This window comes from Hydractinia symbiolongicarpus, chromosome 4 (assembly GCF_029227915.1).
Source record: "Hydractinia symbiolongicarpus strain clone_291-10 chromosome 4, HSymV2.1, whole genome shotgun sequence".
Classification (NCBI taxonomy): Eukaryota; Metazoa; Cnidaria; class Hydrozoa; order Anthoathecata; family Hydractiniidae; genus Hydractinia; species Hydractinia symbiolongicarpus.
The window spans coordinates 34,136,095-34,160,730 of record NC_079878.1 but is presented as its reverse complement, the minus strand read 5'-3'; the positions used below and the strand labels follow the sequence as shown (position 1 = coordinate 34,160,730).

Below are 24,636 nucleotides of genomic sequence, written 5' to 3'. Positions count from 1 at the left end.
AAAACGGTTGGGTCACATGTTCGTTCCAACATGTATTTAGCGATATTTATCTGATATTACTAGAATGCATCGCTTTTAACAGTGAAACGATTGACTGTGGGACTTAATTGAACAAACTTTGGACTGTGACCTGATAAATGTGATAAATGAGAAAATTGAACTCCAAGAAATTACATTCTTCTTAATTTGACATAATTGCCGGAACTCAGCGACTACACTGGGCGCTGTGGTAGCGCTTCAATTAAAAATTAAGATAAAAAAGTCATTTTTTACTGTGGGACCAATCCTAGCCGTAAGCGCGCTGAAGAAATAGAGACAGTTTCAAATACTACATTTTACTGACTTTATAACAGTGTCAGTCCGTTTGAGTTACAACGGCTGGGTCACATATTCGTACCAACATGTACTTAGCGATGTTTTTCTGATATTACTAGGTTGCATCACTTTTAACAATGAAACGATTGGCTGTGGGATTTAATTGAACTAACTTTGAACTGTGACCTGATAAATGTGAGAAATGAGAAAATTGGACTCCAAGAAATTACATTCTTATTAATTTGACATGATTGCCGGAACTCAGCGACTACACTGGGCGCTGTGGTAGCGCTTCATTTAAAAATTTAGATTCATAAGTCATTTTTTACTGTGGGACCAATCCTAGCCGTTATCGCGAGCTGAAGAACTAGCGACAGTTTCAAAAACTACATTTCATTGACTTTCTAACAGTGTCAGTCCGTTTAAGATACAACGGTTGGGTCAAATATTCGTACCAACATGTATTTAGCGATATTTATCTGATATTACTAGGTGGCATCGCTTTTAACAATGAAAGGATTGACTGTGGGACTTAATTGAACTAACTTTGGACTGTGACCTGATAAATGTGATAAATGAGAAAATTGGACTACAGGAAATAATATTGTTCTTAATTTGACAAGATTGCCGGAACTCAGGGATTACACTGGGCGCTGTGGTAGCGCTTCATTTAAAAATTTGGATTTATAATTCATTTTTTACTGTGCGACCAATCCTAGCCGTTATCGCGAGCTGAAGAAATAGCGACAGTTTCAAAAACTACATTTCATTGACTTTCTAACAGTGTCAGTCCGTTTAAGGTACAACGGTTGGGTCACATATTCGTACCAACATGTATTTTATTCCAAGAACCAGATGAAAAAGTAGACCACCTCGATCTTCTCGCTCAGGAACTACAACAGGTTAAAAACTTTGAAGTTTTAAAAGAAATAGTTAAAATGGTATCGGACCTGAAAGAATACGTCTCGTATGAAGTCGGTAAATTAAGAAGAAATATGGTAAATGATTTGGTTGTTCACTTGAAGGAAGAAAACGATTTTTTAAAAAACGAGATAAAAGAATCTCAAAGTTTGTTGAGGGACGTTTTGTTACAAGACATAAACATAAATAATTATGAAAAAATTAAAAACAAATCAGAAACCAATGATTGGAACGAAGTAAAGAAAGGTCCCTCGGGAAAAATAGAGAAACGATATAATAATAGATTCAGTCTTTCAAATCGGTTTAGTACACTTCAGAACGAACAAAACAACAATAATCACTATGACGCACAACCACTTACGAATAATCAAAGTTACGCACCACCACAACCAAATAAATCTATAAGAAGACCAAATCCCGTTATTAACCTTTCTCCAGAAAGAGATCTTTTACAACATAACATCAAATCATCTGAAACCCGTAAAAATAAAAAGAAGATTAGAATTATCAGTGATAGCATCGCAAAAGGCATAAATACTCGAGAATTCAATAATCATTTGAGAAACGGTGATGCAAGATTTAAAGTTTTTCCTGGTTCAAATATTAAAAATTTGGGTCATTACTCTCTACCAACCTTAGTAGATGAGAATCCAGAAATAGTAGTTGTGCATGTTGGAATAAACGACTTGCTGGATATAAAGAGAAATAAATCATCAGTTAATGAAATTGCAGAAAAAATAATCAAACTATCACGCGTATACATCGATCATGGCGTCGAAAAAGTTTTTATTTCAAGTGTTATTATCTGTACTCGTATTGATTTTGAGTTTATCAAATCGTTAAATCATATACTTGAGAACGAGGCAAAGAAATATGGCTATATTTTTATCGACAATAGTAATATTATGGAATCTAATTTATGGAAAGATGGATTACATCTAATGGAAAGTGGTAAAGTTTTGTTAGCTAATAATTTCTTATTTTATATAAATAATTTTTTAGGTCTGGATTTTATAGAAACGAATGTATACTGATTTCTGATAGGATAAGCACTGAACTTACGGCATCCTGCTCCCAGGGTGTAACACATCCATATGGGGTTACTTCTTCTGAATGCAATAAGGAATTAAATGATCAATTTGAGACTGACCAATCACATGATTCTACATATAATTTACAAAATTCTCTGAAAAATGTCTGTGATATTAGAATCAAAAATCCTTTCAATCTATTGATAGGATATTTGAATATAAATAGTTTAAGGAAAAAAATAATTGACTTAAGGGAAATCTTTGTGAAATTTGCTCCAGATTATTTTGTATTATCTGAAACAAAATTAGATAGTACTTTTCCAAATAGTCAATTTACTATTGATGATTATGAATTAAGATCTAGAAAAGATCGGGATAAAAATGGGGGTGGGCTAATTGAGTATGTAAAAAAGGGAGTGGTTTGTAAGCAAATAAACATAGCTAACCTTACAAGTAATGAAATTATATGTTCTGGGCTAAACGTCAGAAACAAAAAATGGACTATTATCACCCTTTATCGTCCACCACGTCATTCTAATCTTCAAAGTTTCTTTGAAGATTTGGAGAAAATTCTAAACAAAACACTCTCATTTTGTGATAACATCATTGTGATGGGGGACATAAACATTGATACTCATAATAAAAATGAAATAATAAATTATCATTACATAACTTCTCTTTGCGATACTTTTGACCTAAAAAACTTAGTCAAAGACAAAACATGTTTTGCAAGTGAACAAGGAACATCAATTGATGTTATTTTAACAAATAAACAAAGGTCTTTTCAAAACACTATGGTTACTGAGACTGGACTCAGTGACCATCATCTGATGATTACAACTTTCCTAAGATCTCATCTGGTAAGATTGAAACCAAAACTAATTGTTTATAGAAGTAACAGAAAGTTTGATAAGAGAAAGTTTCTTTCTGATGTTAGGAATACACGTTTTGATTTTAATGAAAATGACCCTGCTTCAAATTACGACCACTTGACAAAAACGTTTAGTTCTATTATTGAAAAGCATGCCCCGTTAAAACAGAAACTGCTCAGGGGAAATGAAGCACCTTTTATGAATAAAGAACTTAGGCAAGCCATTTATACCAGGTCAAGATTTAAAAACCGATACAATAAAGATCCTACTGAAGAAAACAAGATTAACTATAAAAAACAACGAAATAAGTGTGTTGGACTCAGAAAGAAAGCCATAAAAATGTATTTTAAAAATGTTATAGATTCTGGGATTGTAGAAAATAAAACTTTTTGGAAAACTATTAAGCCGTTTATAACCAATAAAAGTGGTTTGAACAATGATAACATTATGATTATCAAAGATGGTGCTCAGATAACCAATGACAGTGAGCTTGCTGAATTATTTAATGAACACTATATTAACATTGTAGAAAAAAGTAGTGGAACCAAGCCAATATCAATTGATTATCGAAATTCCTTAGACAAAGAGAGACTAATTAATGAGATAATTAAAACATACGAGAGTCATCCGAGTATTGTCAAAATTAAAGCCTGCAACGAAAATATAAATTTTTTTAACTTTGAGGAGGTAGATGACAACACAATCAAAAAACTTTTTACTAATTTAAACATAAATTCCTCTCCAGGTAGAGACAAAATACCCCCAAAGCTTGTGAAGTTAGCTAGTGAATATCTGATTGGCCCATTGAAAAATGCTATAAACAGCAGCATAAAATTGAATATTTTTCCCGATGGAGCCAAACGTGCAACGGTAGCACCTCTTGACAAAGGAGGCAAAGACAAACATAGCATTAAAAATTTTAGACCTGTCAGTGTGTTGAATGTATTTTCAAAATTCTATGAAAACATAATGAAGGATCAAATCATGTCTTTCATAGAATCGAAACTTTCAATATTTTTGTCAGCCTATCGGAAAAACTATAACACACAGCATGTCTTAATTCGTTTACTAGAAGAATGGAAAAAAAAACTTGATAAGAATTACGTGGTTGGTGCAGTCTTAATGGATCTATCAAAAGCATTCGATTGTGTGCCACATGATTTACTAATCGCTAAACTTGAGGCATATGGATTTGAAATTAATGCCCTGAAATTTGTCCTGTCATACCTAACAAATAGAGAACAATCTACTCGTATAAACGGACACTACAGTCTTTTCCAAATGATTCTTTCAGGCGTGCCGCAAGGATCAATCTTAGGCCCGATAATTTTTAATATTTTTCTTAACGATATTTTTCTTTTTATAACCAGAAGTGACCTACACAACTATGCTGATGATAATACATTGTCAAGCTTTTCCAATTCAATTCCAAACCTCATTAAAATTTTAGAAGGTGAGTCTGAGCAGGCGTTAGCATGGCTACATGAAAATAAAATGATTGCTAACCCTGACAAATTTCAATGCATTATAATCAGCAAAGATAGGATAGAAAACACAAGTAGTAAACTGATAAGAATCGGAGATAAAAACATATATTCGCAAGACACAGTCAAACTGTTAGGAGTTAAAATTGACAATAACCTTAGATTTGATCAGCACTTAAATGAGGTTTGCAAGAAAGCATCTGCGCAACTAAATGCTTTGTATAGATTTAAAAACATACTTCCTTTTAAAGCTAAGAGTGTCTTAGCAGAACGTTTTGTGTATTCAAACTTTAACTACTGTCCACTTATTTGGAATTTCTCATCTTCAAAATCACTTTCTAGGGTCGAAAAACTCCATAAGCGAGCCCTAAAATTTGTAGATAGCGGATATTCAGAGAGAAAAGAAAGGTACATTTCTACCAAGAACAAAAGTAACTACATGAAAATTATGCGAATACGAAATCTATGTATAGAGATTTTTAAATCTCTTAATAATTTAAATCCGCCATTTATGTTAGACATCTTTCAACGCAGCGAAACAAACAGGCCAGTACGAAGTCAATATTTAAATAATCTTAAAACATTGAACTTTAATACAAAAAATTTTGGGGAAAAATGTCTTCGCTCATTGGGGCCTAAAATTTGGAATACTTTACCTTCCGAATTGAAAAGTTGTAACAGCCTTAAAAAATTTAAAACGAAACTAAAGGAGTATGATTTCAGTCACTCGGTCTATTTAAATATTTTTTCTTAATTTTTATACATTTTTCATAAAACCATAAACAAATTTTTGTCGGATTTGATTAGTTTCCTGTATATTTATAAGTATGTATTTATTTATTTTTTTATATCAGGAAGCTATATGTACATAGTTATTTCTCCGACGTTAAATAAATTAAGAAGAAGAAGCGATATTTTTCTGAAATTTCTAGGTTGCATGGCTTTTAACAGTGAAACGAATGCCTGTGGGACTTAATTGAACTAACTTTGGACTGTGACCTGATAAATGTGATAAATGAAAAAATTGGACTCCAAGAAATAACATTCTTCTTAATTTGACATGAATGCCGGAACTCAGCGATTACACTGGGCGCTGTGGTAATGCTTCATTTAAAATTTTAGATAAATAAGTCATTCTTCACTGTGGGACCAATCCTATCCGTTATAGCGCGCTGAAGAAATAGCGACAGTTTCAAAAACTACATTTTATTGACTTTCTAACGGTGTCAGTCCGTTTAAGGTAAAACGGTTGGGTCACATGTTCGTTCCAACATGTATTTAGCGATATTTATCTGATATTACTAGGTTGCATCGCTTTTAACAGTGCAACGATTGACTGTGGGACTTAATTGAACTAACTTTGGACTGTGACCTAATAAATGTGATAAATGAGAAAATTGGACTCCAGGAAATAATATTCTTCTTAATTTGACATGATTGCCGGAACTCAGGGATTACACTGGGCGCTGTGGTAGCGCTTCATTTAAAAATTTAGATTTATAATTCATTTTTTACTGTGGGACCAATCCTAGCCGTTATCGCGCGCTGAAGAAATAGCGACACTTTCACAAACTACATTTCATTGACTTTCTAACGGTGTCAGTCCGTTTAAGGTAAAACAGTTGGGTCACATGTTCGTTCCAACATGTATTTAGCGATATTTATCTGATATTACTAGGTTGCATCGCTTTTAACAATGAAACGATTGACTGAGGTACTTAATTGATCAAACTTTGGACTGTGACCTGATAAATGTGATAAATGAGAAAATTGGACTCCAGGAAATAATATTCTTTTTAATTTGACATGATTGCCGGAACTCAGGGATTACACTGGGCGCTGTGGTAGCGCTTCATTTAAAAATTTATATTTATAATTCATTTTTTACTGTGGGACCAATCCTAGCCGTTATCGCGCGCTGAAGAAATAGCGACAGTTTCACAAACTACATTTCATTGACTTTCTAACGGTGTCAGTCCGTTCGAGTTACAACAGTTGGGTCACATATTCGTACCGACATGTATTTAGCGATATTTTTCTGAACTTTCTAGGTTGCATGGCTTTTAACAGTGAAACGAATGCCTGTGGGACTTAATTGAACGAACTTTGGACTGTGACCTGATAAATGTGATAAATGAAAAAATTGGACTCCAAGAAATAACATTCTTCTTAATTTGACATGAATGCCGCAACTCAGCGATTACACTGGGCGCTGTGGTAGCGCTTCATTTAAAATTTTAGATAAATAAGTCATTCTTCACTGTGGGACCAATCCTATCCGTTATAGCGCGCTGAAGAAATAGCGACAGTTTCAAAAACTACATTTTATTGACTTTCTAACGGTGTCAGTCCGTTTAAGGTAAAACGGTTGGGTCACATGTTCGTTCCAACATGTATTTAGCGATATTTATCTGATATTACTAGGTTGCATCGCTTTTAACAGTGCAACGATTGACTGTGGGACTTAATTGAACTAACTTTGGACTGTGACCTGATAAATGTGATAAATGAGAAAATTGGACTCCAGGAAATAATATTCTTCTTAATTTGACATGATTGCCGGAACTCAGGGATTACACTGGGCGCTGTGGTAGCGCTTCATTTAAAAATTTAGATTTGTAATTCATTTTTTACTGTGGGACCAATCCTAGCCGTTATCGCGCGCTGAAGAAATAGCGACACTTTCACAAACTACATTTCATTGACTTTCTAACGGTGTCAGTCCGTTCGAGGTACAATGGTTGGGTCACATATTCGTACCGACATGTATTTAGCGATATTTTTCTGAAATTTCTAGGTTGCATGGCTTTTAACAGTGAAACGAATGCCTGTGGGACTTAATTGAACTAACTTTGGACTGTGATCTGATAAATGTGATAAATGAAAAAATTGGACTCCAAGAAATAACATTCTTCTTAATTTGACATGAATGCCGGAACTCAGCGATTACACTGGGCGCTGTGGTAGCGGTTCATTTAAAATTTTAGATAAATAAGTCATTTTTTACTGTGGGACCAATCCTAGCCGTTATCGCGAGCTGAAGAAATTGCGACAGTTTCAAAAACTAGATTTCATTGACTTTCTAACAGTGTCAGTCCGTTTAAGGTACAACGGTTGGGTCAAATATTCGTACCAACATGTATTTAGCGATATTAATCTGATATTACTAGGTGGCATCGCTTTTAACAATGAAAGGATTGACTGTGGGACTTAATTGAACTAACTTTGGACTGTGACCTGATAAATGTGATAAATGAGAAAATTGGACTCCAGGAAATAATATTCTTTTTAATTTGACATGATTGCCAGAACACAGGGATTACACTGGGCGCTGTGGTAGCGCTTCATTTAAAAATTTAGATTTATAATTCATTTTTTACTGTGGGACCAATCCTAGCCGTTATCGCGCGCTGAAGAAATAGCGACAGTTTCACAAACTACATTTAATTGACTTTCTAACGGTGTCAGTCCGTTCGAGTTACAACAGTTGGGTCACATATTCGTACCGACATGTATTTAGCGATATTTTTCTGAACTTTCTAGGTTGCATGGCTTTTAACAGTGAAACGAATGCCTGTGGGACTTAATTGAACGAACTTTGTACTGTGACCTGATAAATGTGATAAATGAAAAAATTGGACTCCAAGAAATAACATTCTTCTTAATTTGACATGAATGCCGCAACTCAGCGATTACACTGGGCGCTGTGGTAGCGCTTCATTTAAAATTTTAGATAAATAAGTCATTCTTCACTGTGGGACCAATCATATCCGTTATAGCGCGCTGAAGAAATAGCGACAGTTTCAAAAACTACATTTTATTGACTTTCTAAAGGTGTCGGTCCGTTTAAGGTAAAACGGTTGGGTCACATGTTCGTTCCAACATGTATTTAGCGATATTTATATGATATTACTAGGTTGCATCGCTTTTAACAGTGCAACGATTGACTGTGGGACTTAATTGAACTAACTTTGGACTGTGACCTGATAAATGTGATAAATGAGAAAATTGGACTCCAGGAAATAATATTCTTCTTAATTTGACATGATTGCCGGAAGTCAGGGATTACACTGGGCGCTGTGGTAGCGCTTCATTTAAAAATTTAGATTTATAATTCATTTTTTACTGTGGGACCAATCCTAGCCGTTATCGCGCGCTGAAGAAATAGCGACACTTTCACAAACTACATTTCATTGACTTTCTAACGGTGTCAGTCCGTTCGAGTTACAATGGTTGGGTCACATATTCGTACCGACATGTATTTAGCGATATTTTTCTGAAATTTCTAGGTTGCATGGCTTTTAACAGTGAAACGAATGCCTGTGGGACTTAATTGAACTAACTTTGGACTGTGATCTGATAAATGTGATAAATGAAAAAATTGGACTCCAAGAAATAACATTCTTCTTAATTTGACATGAATGCCGGAACTCAGCGATTACACTGGGCGCTGTGGTAGCGGTTCATTTAAAATTTTAGATAAATAAGTCATTCTTCACTGTGGGACCAATCCTAGCCGTTATAGAACGCTGCAGAATTAGCGACAGTTTCAAAAACTACATTATATTAACTTTCTAACGGTGTCAGTCCGTTCGAGTTACAACGATTGGGTCACATGTTCGTACCGACATGTATTTAGCGATATTTTTCTGAGATTACTAGGTTGCATCGCTTTTAACAGTGAAATGATTGCCTGTGGGACTTAATTGAACTAACTTTGGACTGTGACCTGATAAATGTGATAATTGAGAAAATTGGACTCCAAGAAATAACATTCTTCTTAATTTGACATGATTGCCGGAACTCAGCGACTACACTGGGCTCTGTGGTAGCGCTTCATTTAAAAATTTAGATTCATAAGTCATTTTTTACTGTGGGACCAATCCTAGCCGTTATCGCGAGCTGAAGAAACAGCGACAGTTTCAAAAACTACATTTCATTGACTTTCTAACAGTGTCAGTCCGTTTAAGGTACAACGGTTGGGTCAAATATTCGTACCAACATGTATTTAGCGATATTTATCTGATATTACTAGGTGGCATCGCTTTTAACAATGAAACGATTGACTGTGGGACTTAATTGAACTAACTTTGGACTGTGACCTGATAAATGTGATAAATGACAAAATTGGACTCCAAGAAATAACATTCTTCTTAATTTGACTTGAATGCCGGAACTCAGCGATTACACTGGGCGCTGTGGTAGCGCTTCAATTAAAATTTTAGATAAATAAGTCATTCTTCACTGTGGGACCAATCCTATCCGTTATAGAGCGCTGAAAATTAGCGACAGTTTCAAAAACTACATTATATTAACTTTCTAACGGGTCAGTCCGTTCGAGTTACAACGGTTGGGTCACATGTTCGTAGCGACATGTATTTAGCGATATTTTTCTGAGATTACTAGGTTGCATCGCTTTTAACAGTGAAACGATTGCCTGTGGGACTTAATTGAACTAACTTTGGACTGTGACCTGATAATTGTGATAATTGAGAAAATTGGACTCCAAGAAATAACATTCTTCTTAATTTGACATGATTGCAGGAACTCAGGGATTACAATGGGCGCTGTGGTAGCGCTTCATTTAAAAATTTAGATTTATAATTCATTTTTTACTGTGGGACCAATCCTAGCCGTTATCGCGCGCTGAAGAAATAGCGACAGTTTCACAAACTACATTTCATTGACTTTCTAACGATGTCAGTCCGTTCGAGTTACAACGGTTGGGTCACATATTCGTACCGACATGTATTTAGCGATATTTTTCTGAAATTTCTAGGTTGCATGGCTTTTAACAGTGAAACGAATGCCTGTGGGACTTAATTGAACTAACTTTGGACTGTGACCTGATAACTGTGAAAAATGAGAAAAATTGGACTCGAAGAAATGACATTCTTCTTAATTTGACATGGTTGCCGGAACTAAGCGATTACACTGGGCGCTGTGGTAGCGCTTCATTTAAAATTTTAAATAAATATGTCATTCCTTACTGTGGGACCAATCCTATCCGTTATAGCGTGCTGAAGAAATAGCGACAGTTTCAAAAACTACATTTCATTGACTTTCTAACGGTGTCAGTCCGTTTAAGGTACAACGGTTGGGTCAAATATTCGTACCAACATGTATTTAGCGATATTTATCTGATATTACTAGGTTGCATCGCTTTTAAACAATGAAACAATTGACTGTGGGACTTAATTAAACTAACTTTGGACTGTGACCTGATAAATGTGATAAATGAGAAAATTGGACTCCAAGAAATAATATTCTTCTTAATTTAACATAATTGCCGGAACTCAGCGATTACACTGGGCGCTGTTGTAGCGCTTCATTTAAAAATATAGATTAATAAGTCATTTTTTACTGTGGGACCAATCCTAGCAGTTATTGCGCGCTGAAGAAATAGAGACAGTTTCAAGTACTACATTTCACTGACTTTCTAAAGGTGTCAGTCCGTTTGAGATACAACAGTTGGGTCACATATTCGTGCCAACATGTATTTAGCGATATTTTTGTGATATTACTATGTTGTATGGCTTTTAACAAAGAAGCGATTGACTGCGGAACTTAATTGAACTCATTATGCACTGTGACCTTATAAATGTGATAGTGAGATAAATGGACTCCAAGAAATAACATTCTTTATAATTTGAATTGATTGCCGAACCTCAGCGATTACACTGTGCGCTGTGGTAGCGCTTCATTTAAATATTTAGATAAATAAGTCATTCTTTACTGTGGAACCAATCCTATCCGTTATAGCGCGCTGAAGAAATAGCGACAATTTCGAAAACTACATTTACTTGACTTTCTAATGGTGTCAGTCCGTTTAAGGTACAACGGTTGGGTCACACATTCGTACCAACATGTATTTAGCGATATTTATCTGATATTACTAGGTTGAATCGCTTTTAACAGTAAAACGATTGACTGTGGGACTTAATTGAACTAACTTTGGACTGTGACCTGATAAATGTGATAAATGAGAAAATTGGACTCCAAGAAATAACATTCTTTTTAATTTGACGTGATTGCCGGAACTCAGCGATTACACTGGGCGCTGTGGTAGCGCTTCATTTACAAATTTAGATAAATAAATCATTCTTTACTGTGGGACCAATTCTATCCGCTTTCGCGCGCTGAAAAAATACCGACAGTTTCAAAAACCACATTTCATTGACTTATAACGGTGTCAGTCCGTTTGAGTTACAACGGTTGGGTCACATGTTGGTTCCAACATGTATTTAGCGATATTTATCTGATAATACTAGGTTGCATCGTTTTAACAGTGAAACGATTGACTGTGGGACTTAATTGAACTAACTTTGGACTGTGACCTGATAAATGTGATAAATGAGACAATTGGGCTTCAAGAAATAACATTCTTCTTAATTTGACGTGATTGCCGGAACTCAGCGATTACACTGGGCGCTGTGGTAGCGCTTCATTTAAAAATTTAGATTCATAAGTCATATTTTACTGTGGAACCAATCCTAGCCGTTATCGCGCGCTGAAGAAATAGCGACAGTTTCAAAAACTACATTTCATTGTCTTTCTAACGGTGTCAGTCCGTTTGAGTTACAACGGTTGGGTCACATATTCGTACCAACATGTATTTAGCGATATTTCTCTGATATTACTAGGTTGCATCGCTTTTAACAGTGAAACGATTGACTGTTGGACTTAATTGAACTAACTTTGGACTGTGACCTGATAAATGTGATAAATGAGACAATTGGGCTTCAAGAAATAACATTCTTCTTAATTTGACATGATTGCCGGAACTCAGCGATTACACTGGGCGCTGTGGTAGCGCTTCATTTAAAAATTTATTTAAATAAATCATTCTTTACTGTGGGACCAATCCTATCCGTTATCGCGCGCTGAAGAAATACCAAGAGTTTCAAAAACTACATTTCATTGATTTTCTAACAGTGTCAGTTCGTTTGAGTTGCAACGGTTGGGTCACATATTCGTACCAACATGTATTTAGCGATATTTTTCTGATATTACTAGGTTGCATCGCTTTTAACAGTGAAACGATTGACTGTGGGACTTAATTGAACTATCTTTGGACTGTGACCTGATAAATATGATAAATGAGAAAATTGGACTCCAAGAAAAACATTCTTCTCAAGTTGACGTGATTGCCGGAACTCAGCGATTACAATGGGCGCTGTGGTAGCGCTTTATTTAAAAATTTAGATAAATAAGTCATTCTTTACTGTGGGACCAATCCTATCCGTTATAGCGCGCTGAAAAAGTAGCAACAGTTTCAAAAACTACATTTCATTGACTTTCTAACGGTGTAAGTCCGTTTCAGTTACAACGTTTGGGTCATATATTCGTACCAACATGTATTTAGCGAAATTTTTCTGATATTACTAGGTTGCATCGCTTTTAACAATGAAACGAATGACTGTGGGACTTAATTGAACTAACTTTGGACTGTGACCTGATAAATGTGATAAATGAGACAATTGGACTCCAAGAAATAACATTCTTCGTAATTTGACGTGATTGCCGTAACTCAGCGATTACACTGGGCGCTGTGGTAGCGCTTTATTTAAAAGCTTATATAAATAAATCATTCTTTACTGTGGGACCAATCCTAGCCGTTATCGCACGCTGAAGAAATAGCGACAGTTTCAAAAACTACATTTCATTGACTTTCTAACGGTGTCAGTCCGTTTGAGATACAACGGCTGGGTCACATATTCGTACCAACATGTATTTAGCGATATTTATCTGATATTACTAGGTTGCATCGCTTTTAACAGTGAAACGATTCACTGTGGGACTTAATTGAACTAACTTTTGACTGTGATCTGATAAATGTGATAAATGAGAAAATTGGACTTCAAGAAAAACATTCTTCTTAAGTTGACGTGATTGCCGGAACTCAGCGATTACAATGGGCGCTGTGGTAGCGCTTCATTTAAAAATTTAGATAAATAAGTCATTCTTTACTGTGGGACCAATCCTATCCGTTATAGCGCGCTTAGAAAGTAGCAACAGTTTCAAAAAACTACATTTCATTGACTTTCCAACGGTGTCAGTCCGTTTAAGGCACAACGGTTGGGTCACATATTCGTACCAACATGTATTTAGCGATATTTTTCTGATATTACTAGGTTGCATCGCTTTTAACAGTGAAACGATTGCCTGTGGGACTTAATTGAACTAACTTTGGACTGTGACCTAATAAATGTGATAAATGAGAAAATTGGACTCCAAGAAAAAACATTCTTCTTAAGTTGACGTGATTGCTGGAACTCAGCGATTACACTGGGCTCTGTGGTAGCGCTTCATCTAAATATTTAGATAAATAAGTCATTCTTTACTGTGGAACCAATCCTATCCGTTATAGCGCGCTGAAGAAATAGCGACAATTTCGAAAACTACATTTACTTGACTTTCTAATGGTGTCAGTCCGTTTAAGGTACAACGGTTGGGTCACATATTTGTACCAACATGTATTTAGCGATATTTATCTGATATTACTAGGTTGAATCGCTTTTAACAGTAAAACGATTGACTGTGGGACTTAATTGAACTAACTTTGGACTGTGACCTGATAAATGTGATAAATGAGAAAATTGGACTCCAAGAAATAACATTCTTTTTAATTTGACGCGATTGTCGGAACTCAGCGATTACACTGGGCGCTGTGGTAGCGCTTCATTTACAAATTTAGATAAATAAATCATTCTTTACTGTGGGACCAATTCTATCCGCTTTCGCGCGCTGAAAAAATACCGACAGTTTCAAAAACCACATTTCATTGACTTATAACGGTGTCAGTCCGTTTGAGTTACAACGGTTGGGTCACATGTTCGTTCCAACATGTATTTAGCGATATTTATCTGATATTACTAGGTTGCATCGCTTTTAACAGTGAAACGATTGACTGTGGGACTTAATTGAACTAACTTTGAACTGTGACCTGATAAATGTGATAAATGAGACAATTGGGCTTCAAGAAATAACATTCTTCTTAATTTGACGTGATTGCCGGAACTCAGCAATTACACTGGGCGCTGTGGTAGCGCTTCATTTAAAAATTTAGATTCATAAGTCATTTTTTACTGTGGAACCAATCCTAGCCGTTATCGCGCGCTGAAGAAATAGCGACAGTTTCAAAAACTACATTTCATTGTCTTTCTAACGGTGTCAGTCCGTTTGAGTTACAACGGTTGGGTCACATATTCGTACCAACATGTATTTAGCGATATTTATGTGATATTAAAAGGTTGCATCGCTTTTAAGAATGAAACGATTGACTGTGGGACTTAATTGAACTAACTTTGGACTGTGACCTGATAAATGTGATAAATGAGACAATTGGAATCCAAGAAATAACATTCTTCTTAATTTGACGTGATTGCCGGAACTCAGCGATTACACTGGGCGCTGTTGTAGCGCTTCATTTAAAAATTTATTTAAATAAATCATTCTTTACTGTGGGACCAATCATATCCGTTATCGCACGCTGAAGAAATACCGACAGTTTCAAAAACTACATTTCATTGACTTTCTAAAAGTGTCAGTCCGTTTGAGTTGCAACGGTTGGGTCACATATTCGTACCAACATGTATTTAGCGATATTTCTCTGATATTACTAGGTTGCATCGCTTTTAACAGTGAAACGATTGACTGTGGGACTTAATTGAACTAACTTTGGACTGTGACCTGATAAATGTGATAAATGAGACAATTGGGCTTCAAGAAATAACATTCTTCTTAATTTGACGTGATTGCCGGAACTCAGCGATTACACTAGGCGCTGTGGTAGCGCTTCATTTAAAAATTTATTTAAATAAATCATTCTTTACTGTGGGACCAATCCTATCCCTTATCGCGCGCTGAAGAAATACCGAGAGTTTCAAAAACTACATTTCATTGACTTTCTAACAGTGTCAGTTCGTTTGAGTTGCAACAGTTGGGTCACATATTCGTACCAACATGTATTTAGCGATATTTTTCTGATATTACTAGGTTGCATCGCTTTTAACAGTGAAACGATTGACTGTGGGACTTAATTGAACTATCTTTGGACTGTGACCTGATAAATATGATAAATGAGAAAATTGGACTCCAAGAAAAACATTCTTCTTAAGTTGACGTGATTGCCGGAACTCAGCGATTACAATGGGCGCTGTGGTAGCGCTTTATTTAAAAATTTAGATAAATAAGTCATTCTTTACTGTGGGACCAATCCTATCCGTTATAGCGCGCTGAAAAAGTAGCAACAGTTTCAAAAACTACATTTCATTGACTTTCTAACGGTGTAAGTCCGTTTCAGTTACAACGTTTGGGTCATATATTCGTACCAATATGTATTTAGCGAAATTTCTCTGATATTACTAGGTTGCATCGCTTTTAACAGTGAAACGATTGACTGTGGGACTTAATTGAACTAACTTTGGACTGTGACCTGATAAATGTGATAAATGAGACAATTGGGCTTCAAGAAATAACATTCTTCTTAATTTGACGTGATTGTCGGAACTCAGCGATTACACTAGGCGCTGTGGTAGCGCTTCATTTAAAAATTTATTTAAATAAATCATTCTTTACTGTGGGACCAATCCTATCCCTTATCGCGCGCTGAAGAAATACCGAGAGTTTCAAAAACTACATTTCATTGACTTTCTAACAGTGTCAGTTCGTTTGAGTTGCAACAGTTGGGTCACATATTCGTACCAACATGTATTTAGCGATATTTTTCTGATATTACTAGGTTGCATCGCTTTTAACAGTGAAACGATTGACTGTGGGACTTAATTGAACTATCTTTGGACTGTGACCTGATAAATATGATAAATGAGAAAATTGGACTCCAAGAAAAACATTCTTCTTAAGTTGACGTGATTGCCGGAACTCAGCGATTACAATGGGCGCTGTGGTAGCGCTTTATTTAAAAATTTAGATAAATAAGTCATTCTTTACTGTGGGACCAATCCTATCCGTTATAGCGCGCTGAAAAAGTAGCAACAGTTTCAAAAACTACATTTCATTGACTTTCTAACGGTGTAAGTCCGTTTCAGTTACAACGTTTGGGTCATATATTCGTACCAATATGTATTTAGCGAAATTTTTCTGATATTACTAGGTTGCATCGCTTTTAACAATGAAACGAATGACTGTGGGACTTAATTGAACTAACTTTGGACTGTGATCTGATAAATGTGATAAATGAGACAATTGGACTCTAAGAAATAACATTCTTCGTAATTTGACGTGATTGCCGGAACTCAGCGATTACAATGGGCGCTGTGGTAGCGCTTCATTTAAAAATTTAGATAAATAAGTCATTCTTTACTGTGGGACCAATCCTATCCGTTATAGCGCGCTTAGAAAGTAGCAACAGTTTCAAAAACTACATTTCATTGACTTTCCAACGGTGTCAGTCCGTTTAAGGCACAACGGTTGGGTCACATATTCGTACCAACATGTATTTAGCGATATTTTTCTGATATTACTAGGTTGCATCGCTTTTAACAGTGAAACGATTGACTGTGGGACTTAATTGAACTATCTTTGGACTGTGACCTGATAAATATGATAAATGAAAAATTGGACTCCAAGAAAAACATTCGTCTTAAGTTGACGTAATTGCCGAACTCAGCGATTACAATGGGCGCTGTGGTAGCGCTTCATTTAAAAATTTAGATAAATAAATCATTCTTTACTGTGGGACCAATCCTATCCGTTATCGCGCGCTGAAGAAATAGCGACAGTTTCGAAAACTACATTTCCTTGACTTTCTAACAGTGTCAGTTAGTTTGAGTTACTACGGTTGGGTCACATATTCGTACCAACATGTATTTAGCGATTTTTATCTCATATTACTAGGTTGCATCGCTTTTAACAGTGAAACGATTGACTGTGGGTCTTAATTGAACTAACTTTGCACTGTGACCTGATAAATGTGATAAATGAGAAAATTGGACTCCAAGAAATAACATTTTTCTTAATTTGACATGATTGCCGGAACTCAGCGATTACACTGCTCGCTGAGGTAGCGCTTCATTTAAAAATTTAGATTAATAAGTCATTTTTTACTGTGGAACCAATCGTAGCAGTTATTGCGCACTAAAGAAATAGAGACAGTTTCAAGTACTACATTTCACTGACTTTCTAAAGGTGTCAGTCCCTTTGAGTTACAATGGTTGGGTCACATATTCGTGCCTACATGCATTTAGCGATATTTTTCTGATATTCCTATGTTGTATGGCTTTTAACAGTGAAGCGATTGACTGTGGAACTTAATTGAACTCATTATGGACTGTGACCTTATAAATGGGAAAGTGAGACAATTAGACTCCAAGAAATAACATTCTTCTTAATTTAAAATGATTGCCGAACCTCAGCGATTACACTGGGCCCTGTGGTAGCGCTTCAATTAAAAATTAAGATAAAAAAGTCATTTTTTACTGTGGGACCAATCCTAGCCGTTAGCGCGCTGAAGAAATAGAGACAGTTTCAAATACTACATTTTACTGACTTTCTAACGGTGTCAGTCCGTTTGAGTTTTAACGGTTGGGTCACATTTTCGTACCAACATGTATTTAGCGATATTTATCTGATATTACTAGGTTGCATCGCTTGTAACAGTGAAATGATTGACTGTGGGACTTAATTGAACTAACTTTGGACTGTGACCTGATAAATGTGATAAATGAGAAAATTGGACTCCAAGAAAAACCATTTTTCTTAATTTGACATGATTGCCGGAACTCAGCGATTACACTGGGCGCTTTGGTAGCGCTTCATTTAAAAATTTAGATTAATAAGTCATTTTTTACTGTGGGACCAATCTTAGAAGTTATCGTGCGCTGAAGAAATAGCGACAATTTCAAAAATTACATTTCATTGACTTTCTAACGGTGTCAGTCCGTTTGAGATACAACGGCTGGGTCACATATTCGTACCAACATGTATTTAGCGATATTTATCTGATATTACTAGGTTGCATCGCTTTTAACAGTGAAAAGATTGACTGTGGGACTTAATTGAACTAACTTTTGACTGTGACCTGATAAATGTGATAAATGAGAAAATTGGACTCCAAGAAAAACATTCTTCTTAAGTTGACGTGATTGCCGGAACTCAGCGATTACAAAGGGCGCTGTGGTAGCGCTTCATTTAAAAATTTATATAAATAAGTCATTCTTTACTGTGGGACCAATCCTATCCGTTATAGCGCGCTTAAAAAGTAGCAACAGTTTCAAAAACTACATTTCATTGACTTTCCAACGGTGTCAGTCCGTTTAAGGTACAACGGTTGGGTCACATATTCGTACCAACATGTATTTAGCGATATTTTTCTGATATTACTGGGTTGCATCGATTTTAACAATGAAACGTTTGACTGTAGGACTTAATTGAACTAACTTTGGACTGTGACCTGACAATTGTGATAAATGAGACAATTGGACTACAAGAAATAACATTCTTATTAATTTGACGTGATTGCCGTAACTCAGCGATTACACTGGGCGCTGTGGTAGCGCTTTATTTAAAAACTTATATAAATAAATCATTCTTTACTGTGGGACCAATCCTAGCCGTTATCGCACGCTGAAGAAATAGCGACAGTTTCAAAAACAACATTTCATTGGCTTTCTAACGGTGTCAGTCCGTTTGAGATACAACGGCTGGGTCACATATTCGTACCAACATGTATTTAGCAATATTTATCTGATATTACTAGGTTGCATCGCTTTTAACAGTGAAACGATTGACTGTGGGTCTTAATTGAACTAACTTTACACTGTGACCTGATAAATGTGATAAATGAGAAAATTGGACTCCAAGAAAAACCATTTTTCTTAATTTGACATGATTGCCGGAACTCAGCGATTACACTGCTCGCTGAGGTAGCGCTTCATTTAAAAATTTAGATTAATAAGTCATTTTTTACTGTGGAACCAATCGTAGCAGTTATTGCGCGCTAAAGTAATAGAGACAGTTTCAAGTACTACATTTCACTGACTTTCTAAAGGTGTCAGTTCCTTTGAGTTACAATGGTTGGGTCACATATTCGTGCCTACATGCATTTAGCGATATTTTTCTGATATTCCTATGTTGTATGGCTTTTAACAGTGAAGCGATTTACTGTGGAACTTAATTGAACTCATTATGGACTGTGACCTTATAAATGTGAAAGTGAGACAATTGGACTCCAAGAAATAACATTCTTCTTAAATTAAAATGATTGCCGAACCTCAGCGATTACACTGGGCCCTGTGGTAGCGCTTCAATTAAAAATTAAGATAAAAAAGTCATTTTTTACTGTGGGACCAATGCTAGCCGTTAGCGCGCTGAAGAAATAGAGACAGTTTCAAATACTACATTTTACTGACTTTCTAACGGTGTCAGTCCGTTTGAGTTTTAACGGTTTGGTCACATTTTTGTACCAACATGTATTTAGCAATATTTATCTGATATTACTAGGTTGCATCGCTTGTAACAGTGAAATGATTGACTGTGGGACTTAATTGAACTATCTTTGGACTGTGACCTGATAAATATGATAAATGAAAAATTGGACTCCAAGAAAAACATTCGTCTTAAGTTGACGTAATTGCCGAACTCAGCGATTACAATGGGCGCTGTGGTAGCGCTTCATTTAAAAATTTAGATAAATAAATCATTCTTTACTGTGGGACCAATCCTATCCGTTATCGCGCGCTGAAGAAATAGCGACAGTTTCGAAAACTACATTTCCTTGACTTTCTAACAGTGTCAGTTAGTTTGAGTTACTACGGTTGGGTCACATATTCGTACCAACATGTATTTAGCGATTTTTATCTCATATTACTAGGTTGCATCGCTTTTAACAGTGAAACGATTGACTGTGGGTCTTAATTGAACTAACTTTGCACTGTGACCTGATAAATGTGATAAATGAGAAAATTGGACTCCAAGAAATAACATTTTTCTTAATTTGACATGATTGCCGGAACTCAGCGATTACACTGCTCGCTGAGGTAGCGCTTCATTTAAAAATTTAGATTAATAAGTCATTTTTTACTGTGGAACCAATCCTATCCGTTATAGCGCGCTTAAAAAGTAGCAACAGTTTCAAAAACTACATTTCATTGACTTTCCAACGGTGTCAGTCCGTTTAAGGTACAACGGTTGGGTCACATATTCGTACCAACATGTATTTAGCGATATTTTTCTGATATTACTGGGTTGCATCGATTTTAACAATGAAACGTTTGACTGTAGGACTTAATTGAACTAACTTTGGACTGTGACCTGACAATTGTGATAAATGAGACAATTGGACTACAAGAAATAACATTCTTATTAATTTGACGTGATTGCCGTAACTCAGCGATTACACTGGGCGCTGTGGTAGCGCTTTATTTAAAAACTTATATAAATAAATCATTCTTTACTGTGGGACCAATCCTAGCCGTTATCGCACGCTGAAGAAATAGCGACAGTTTCAAAAACAACATTTCATTGGCTTTCTAACGGTGTCAGTCCGTTTGAGATACAACGGCTGGGTCACATATTCGTACCAACATGTATTTAGCAATATTTATCTGATATTACTAGGTTGCATCGCTTTTAACAGTGAAACGATTGACTGTGGGTCTTAATTGAACTAACTTTACACTGTGACCTGATAAATGTGATAAATGAGAAAATTGGACTCCAAGAAAAACCATTTTTCTTAATTTGACATGATTGCCGGAACTCAGCGATTACACTGCTCGCTGAGGTAGCGCTTCATTTAAAAATTTAGATTAATAAGTCATTTTTTACTGTGGAACCAATCGTAGCAGTTATTGCGCGCTAAAGTAATAGAGACAGTTTCAAGTACTACATTTCACTGACTTTCTAAAGGTGTCAGTTCCTTTGAGTTACAATGGTTGGGTCACATATTCGTGCCTACATGCATTTAGCGATATTTTTCTGATATTCCTATGTTGTATGGCTTTTAACAGTGAAGCGATTTACTGTGGAACTTAATTGAACTCATTATGGACTGTGACCTTATAAATGTGAAAGTGAGACAATTGGACTCCAAGAAATAACATTCTTCTTAAATTAAAATGATTGCCGAACCTCAGCGATTACACTGGGCCCTGTGGTAGCGCTTCAATTAAAAATTAAGATAAAAAAGTCATTTTTTACTGTGGGACCAATGCTAGCCGTTAGCGCGCTGAAGAAATAGAGACAGTTTCAAATACTACATTTTACTGACTTTCTAACGGTGTCAGTCCGTTTGAGTTTTAACGGTTTGGTCACATTTTTGTACCAACATGTATTTAGCAATATTTATCTGATATTACTAGGTTGCATCGCTTGTAACAGTGAAATGATTGACTGTGGGACTTAATTGAACTATCTTTGGACTGTGACCTGATAAATATGATAAATGAAAAATTGGACTCCAAGAAAAACATTCGTCTTAAGTTGACGTAATTGCCGAACTCAGCGATTACAATGGGCGCTGTGGTAGCGCTTCATTTAAAAATTTAGATAAATAAATCATTCTTTACTGTGGGACCAATCCTATCCGTTATCGCGCGCTGAAGAAATAGCGACAGTTTCGAAAACTACATTTCCTTGACTTTCTAACAGTGTCAGTTAGTTTGAGTTACTACGGTTGGGTCACATATTCGTACCAACATGTATTTAGCGATTTTTATCTCATATTACTAGGTTGCATCGCTTTTAACAGTGAAACGATTGACTGTGGGTCTTAATTGAACTAACTTTGCACTGTGACCTGATAAATGTGATAAATGAGAAAATTGGACTCCAAGAAATAACATTTTTCTTAATTTGACATGATTGCCGGAACTCAGCGATTACACTGCTCGCTGAGGTAGCGCTTCATTTAAAAATTTAGATTAATAAGTCATTTTTTACTGTGGAACCAATCGTAGCAGTTATTGCGCACTAAAGAAATAGAGACAGTTTCAAGTACTACATTTCACTGACTTTCTAAAGGTGTCAGTCCCTTTGAGTTACAATGGTTGGGTCACATATTCGTGCCTACATGCATTTAGCGATATTTTTCTGATATTCCTATGTTGTATGGCTTTTAACAGTGAAGCGATTGACTGTGGAACTTAATTGAACTCATTATGGACTGTGACCTTATAAATGGGAAAGTGAGACAATTAGACTCCAAGAAATAACATTCTTCTTAATTTAAAATGATTGCCGAACCTCAGCGATTACACTGGGCCCTGTGGTAGTGCTTCAATTAAAAATTAAGATAAAAAAGTCATTTTTTACTGTGGGACCAATCCTAGCCGTTAGCGCGCTGAAGAAATAGAGACAGTTTCAAATACTACATTTTACTGACTTTCTAACGGTGTCAGTCCGTTTGAGTTTTAACGGTTGGGTCACATTTTCGTACCAACATGTATTTAGCGATATTTATCTGATCTTCTTCTTCTTAATTTATTTAACGTCGGAGAAATAACTATGTACATATAGCTTCCTGATATAAAAAAATAAATAAATACATACTTATAAATATACAGGAAACTAATCAAATCCGACAAAAATTTGTTTATGGTTTTATGAAAAATGTATAAAAATTAAGAAAAAATATTTAAATAGACCGAGTGACTGAAATCATACTCCTTTAGTTTCGTTTTAAATTTTTTAAGGCTGTTACAACTTTTCAATTCGGAAGGTAAAGTATTCCAAATTTTAGGCCCCAATGAGCGAAGACATTTTTCCCCAAAATTTTTTGTATTAAAGTTCAATGTTTTAAGATTATTTAAATATTGACTTCGTACTGGCCTGTTTGTTTCGCTGCGTTGAAAGATGTCTAACATAAATGGCGGATTTAAATTATTAAGAGATTTAAAAATCTCTATACATAGATTTCGTATTCGCATAATTTTCATGTAGTTACTTTTGTTCTTGGTAGAAATGTACCTTTCTTTTCTCTCTGAATATCCGCTATCTACAAATTTTAGGGCTCGCTTATGGAGTTTTTCGACCCTAGAAAGTGATTTTGAAGATGAGAAATTCCAAATAAGTGGACAGTAGTTAAAGTTTGAATACACAAAGCTTTCTGCTAAGACACTCTTAGCTTTAAAAGGAAGTATGTTTTTAAATCTATACAAAGCATTTAGTTGCGCAGATGCTTTCTTGCAAACCTCATTTAAGTGCTGATCAAATCTAAGGTTATTGTCAATTTTAACTCCTAACAGTTTGACTGTGTCTTGCGAATATATGTTTTTATCTCCGATTCTTATCAGTTTACTACTTGTGTTTTCTATCCTATCTTTGCTGATTATAATGCATTGAAATTTGTCAGGGTTAGCAATCATTTTATTTTCATGTAGCCATGCTAACGCCTGCTCAGACTCACCTTCTAAAATTTTAATGAGGTTTGGAATTGAATTGGAAAAGCTTGACAATGTATTATCATCAGCATAGTTGTGTAGGTCACTTCTGGTTATAAAAAGAAAAATATCGTTAAGAAAAATATTAAAAATTATCGGGCCTAAGATTGATCCTTGCGGCACGCCTGAAAGAATCATTTGGAAAAGACTGTAGTGTCCGTTTATACGAGTAGATTGTTCTCTGTTTGTTAGGTATGACAGGACAAATTTCAGGGCATTAATTTCAAATCCATATGCCTCAAGTTTAGCGATTAGTAAATCATGTGGCACACAATCGAATGCTTTTGATAGATCCATTAAGACTGCACCAACCACGTAATTCTTATCAAGTTTTTTTTTCCATTCTTCTAGTAAACGAATTAAGACATGCTGTGTGTTATAGTTTTTCCGATAGGCTGACAAAAATATTGAAAGTTTCGATTCTATGAAAGACATGATTTGATCCTTCATTATGTTTTCATAGAATTTTGAAAATACATTCAACACACTGACAGGTCTAAAATTTTTAATGCTATGTTTGTCTTTGCCTCCTTTGTCAAGAGGTGCTACCGTTGCACGTTTGGCTCCATCGGGAAAAATATTCAATTTTATGCTGCTGTTTATAGCATTTTTC

At 35.6% G+C, this 24,636-nt stretch overlaps 1 protein-coding gene across 1 annotated transcript; it reads left to right on the top strand.

Moving 5' to 3' along the window:
* Positions 1-1,253: 1,253 nt before the first annotated feature.
* Positions 1,254-24,342, top strand: LOC130642410 (putative uncharacterized protein DDB_G0282499). Its single transcript, XM_057449496.1, has 4 exons — positions 1,254-2,187; positions 2,577-2,667; positions 3,160-3,447; positions 24,237-24,342. Exons 1-4 carry the CDS (start codon positions 1,254-1,256, stop codon positions 24,340-24,342), a joined length of 1,419 nt encoding a protein of 472 aa, XP_057305479.1.
* Positions 24,343-24,636: the final 294 nt, after the last annotated feature.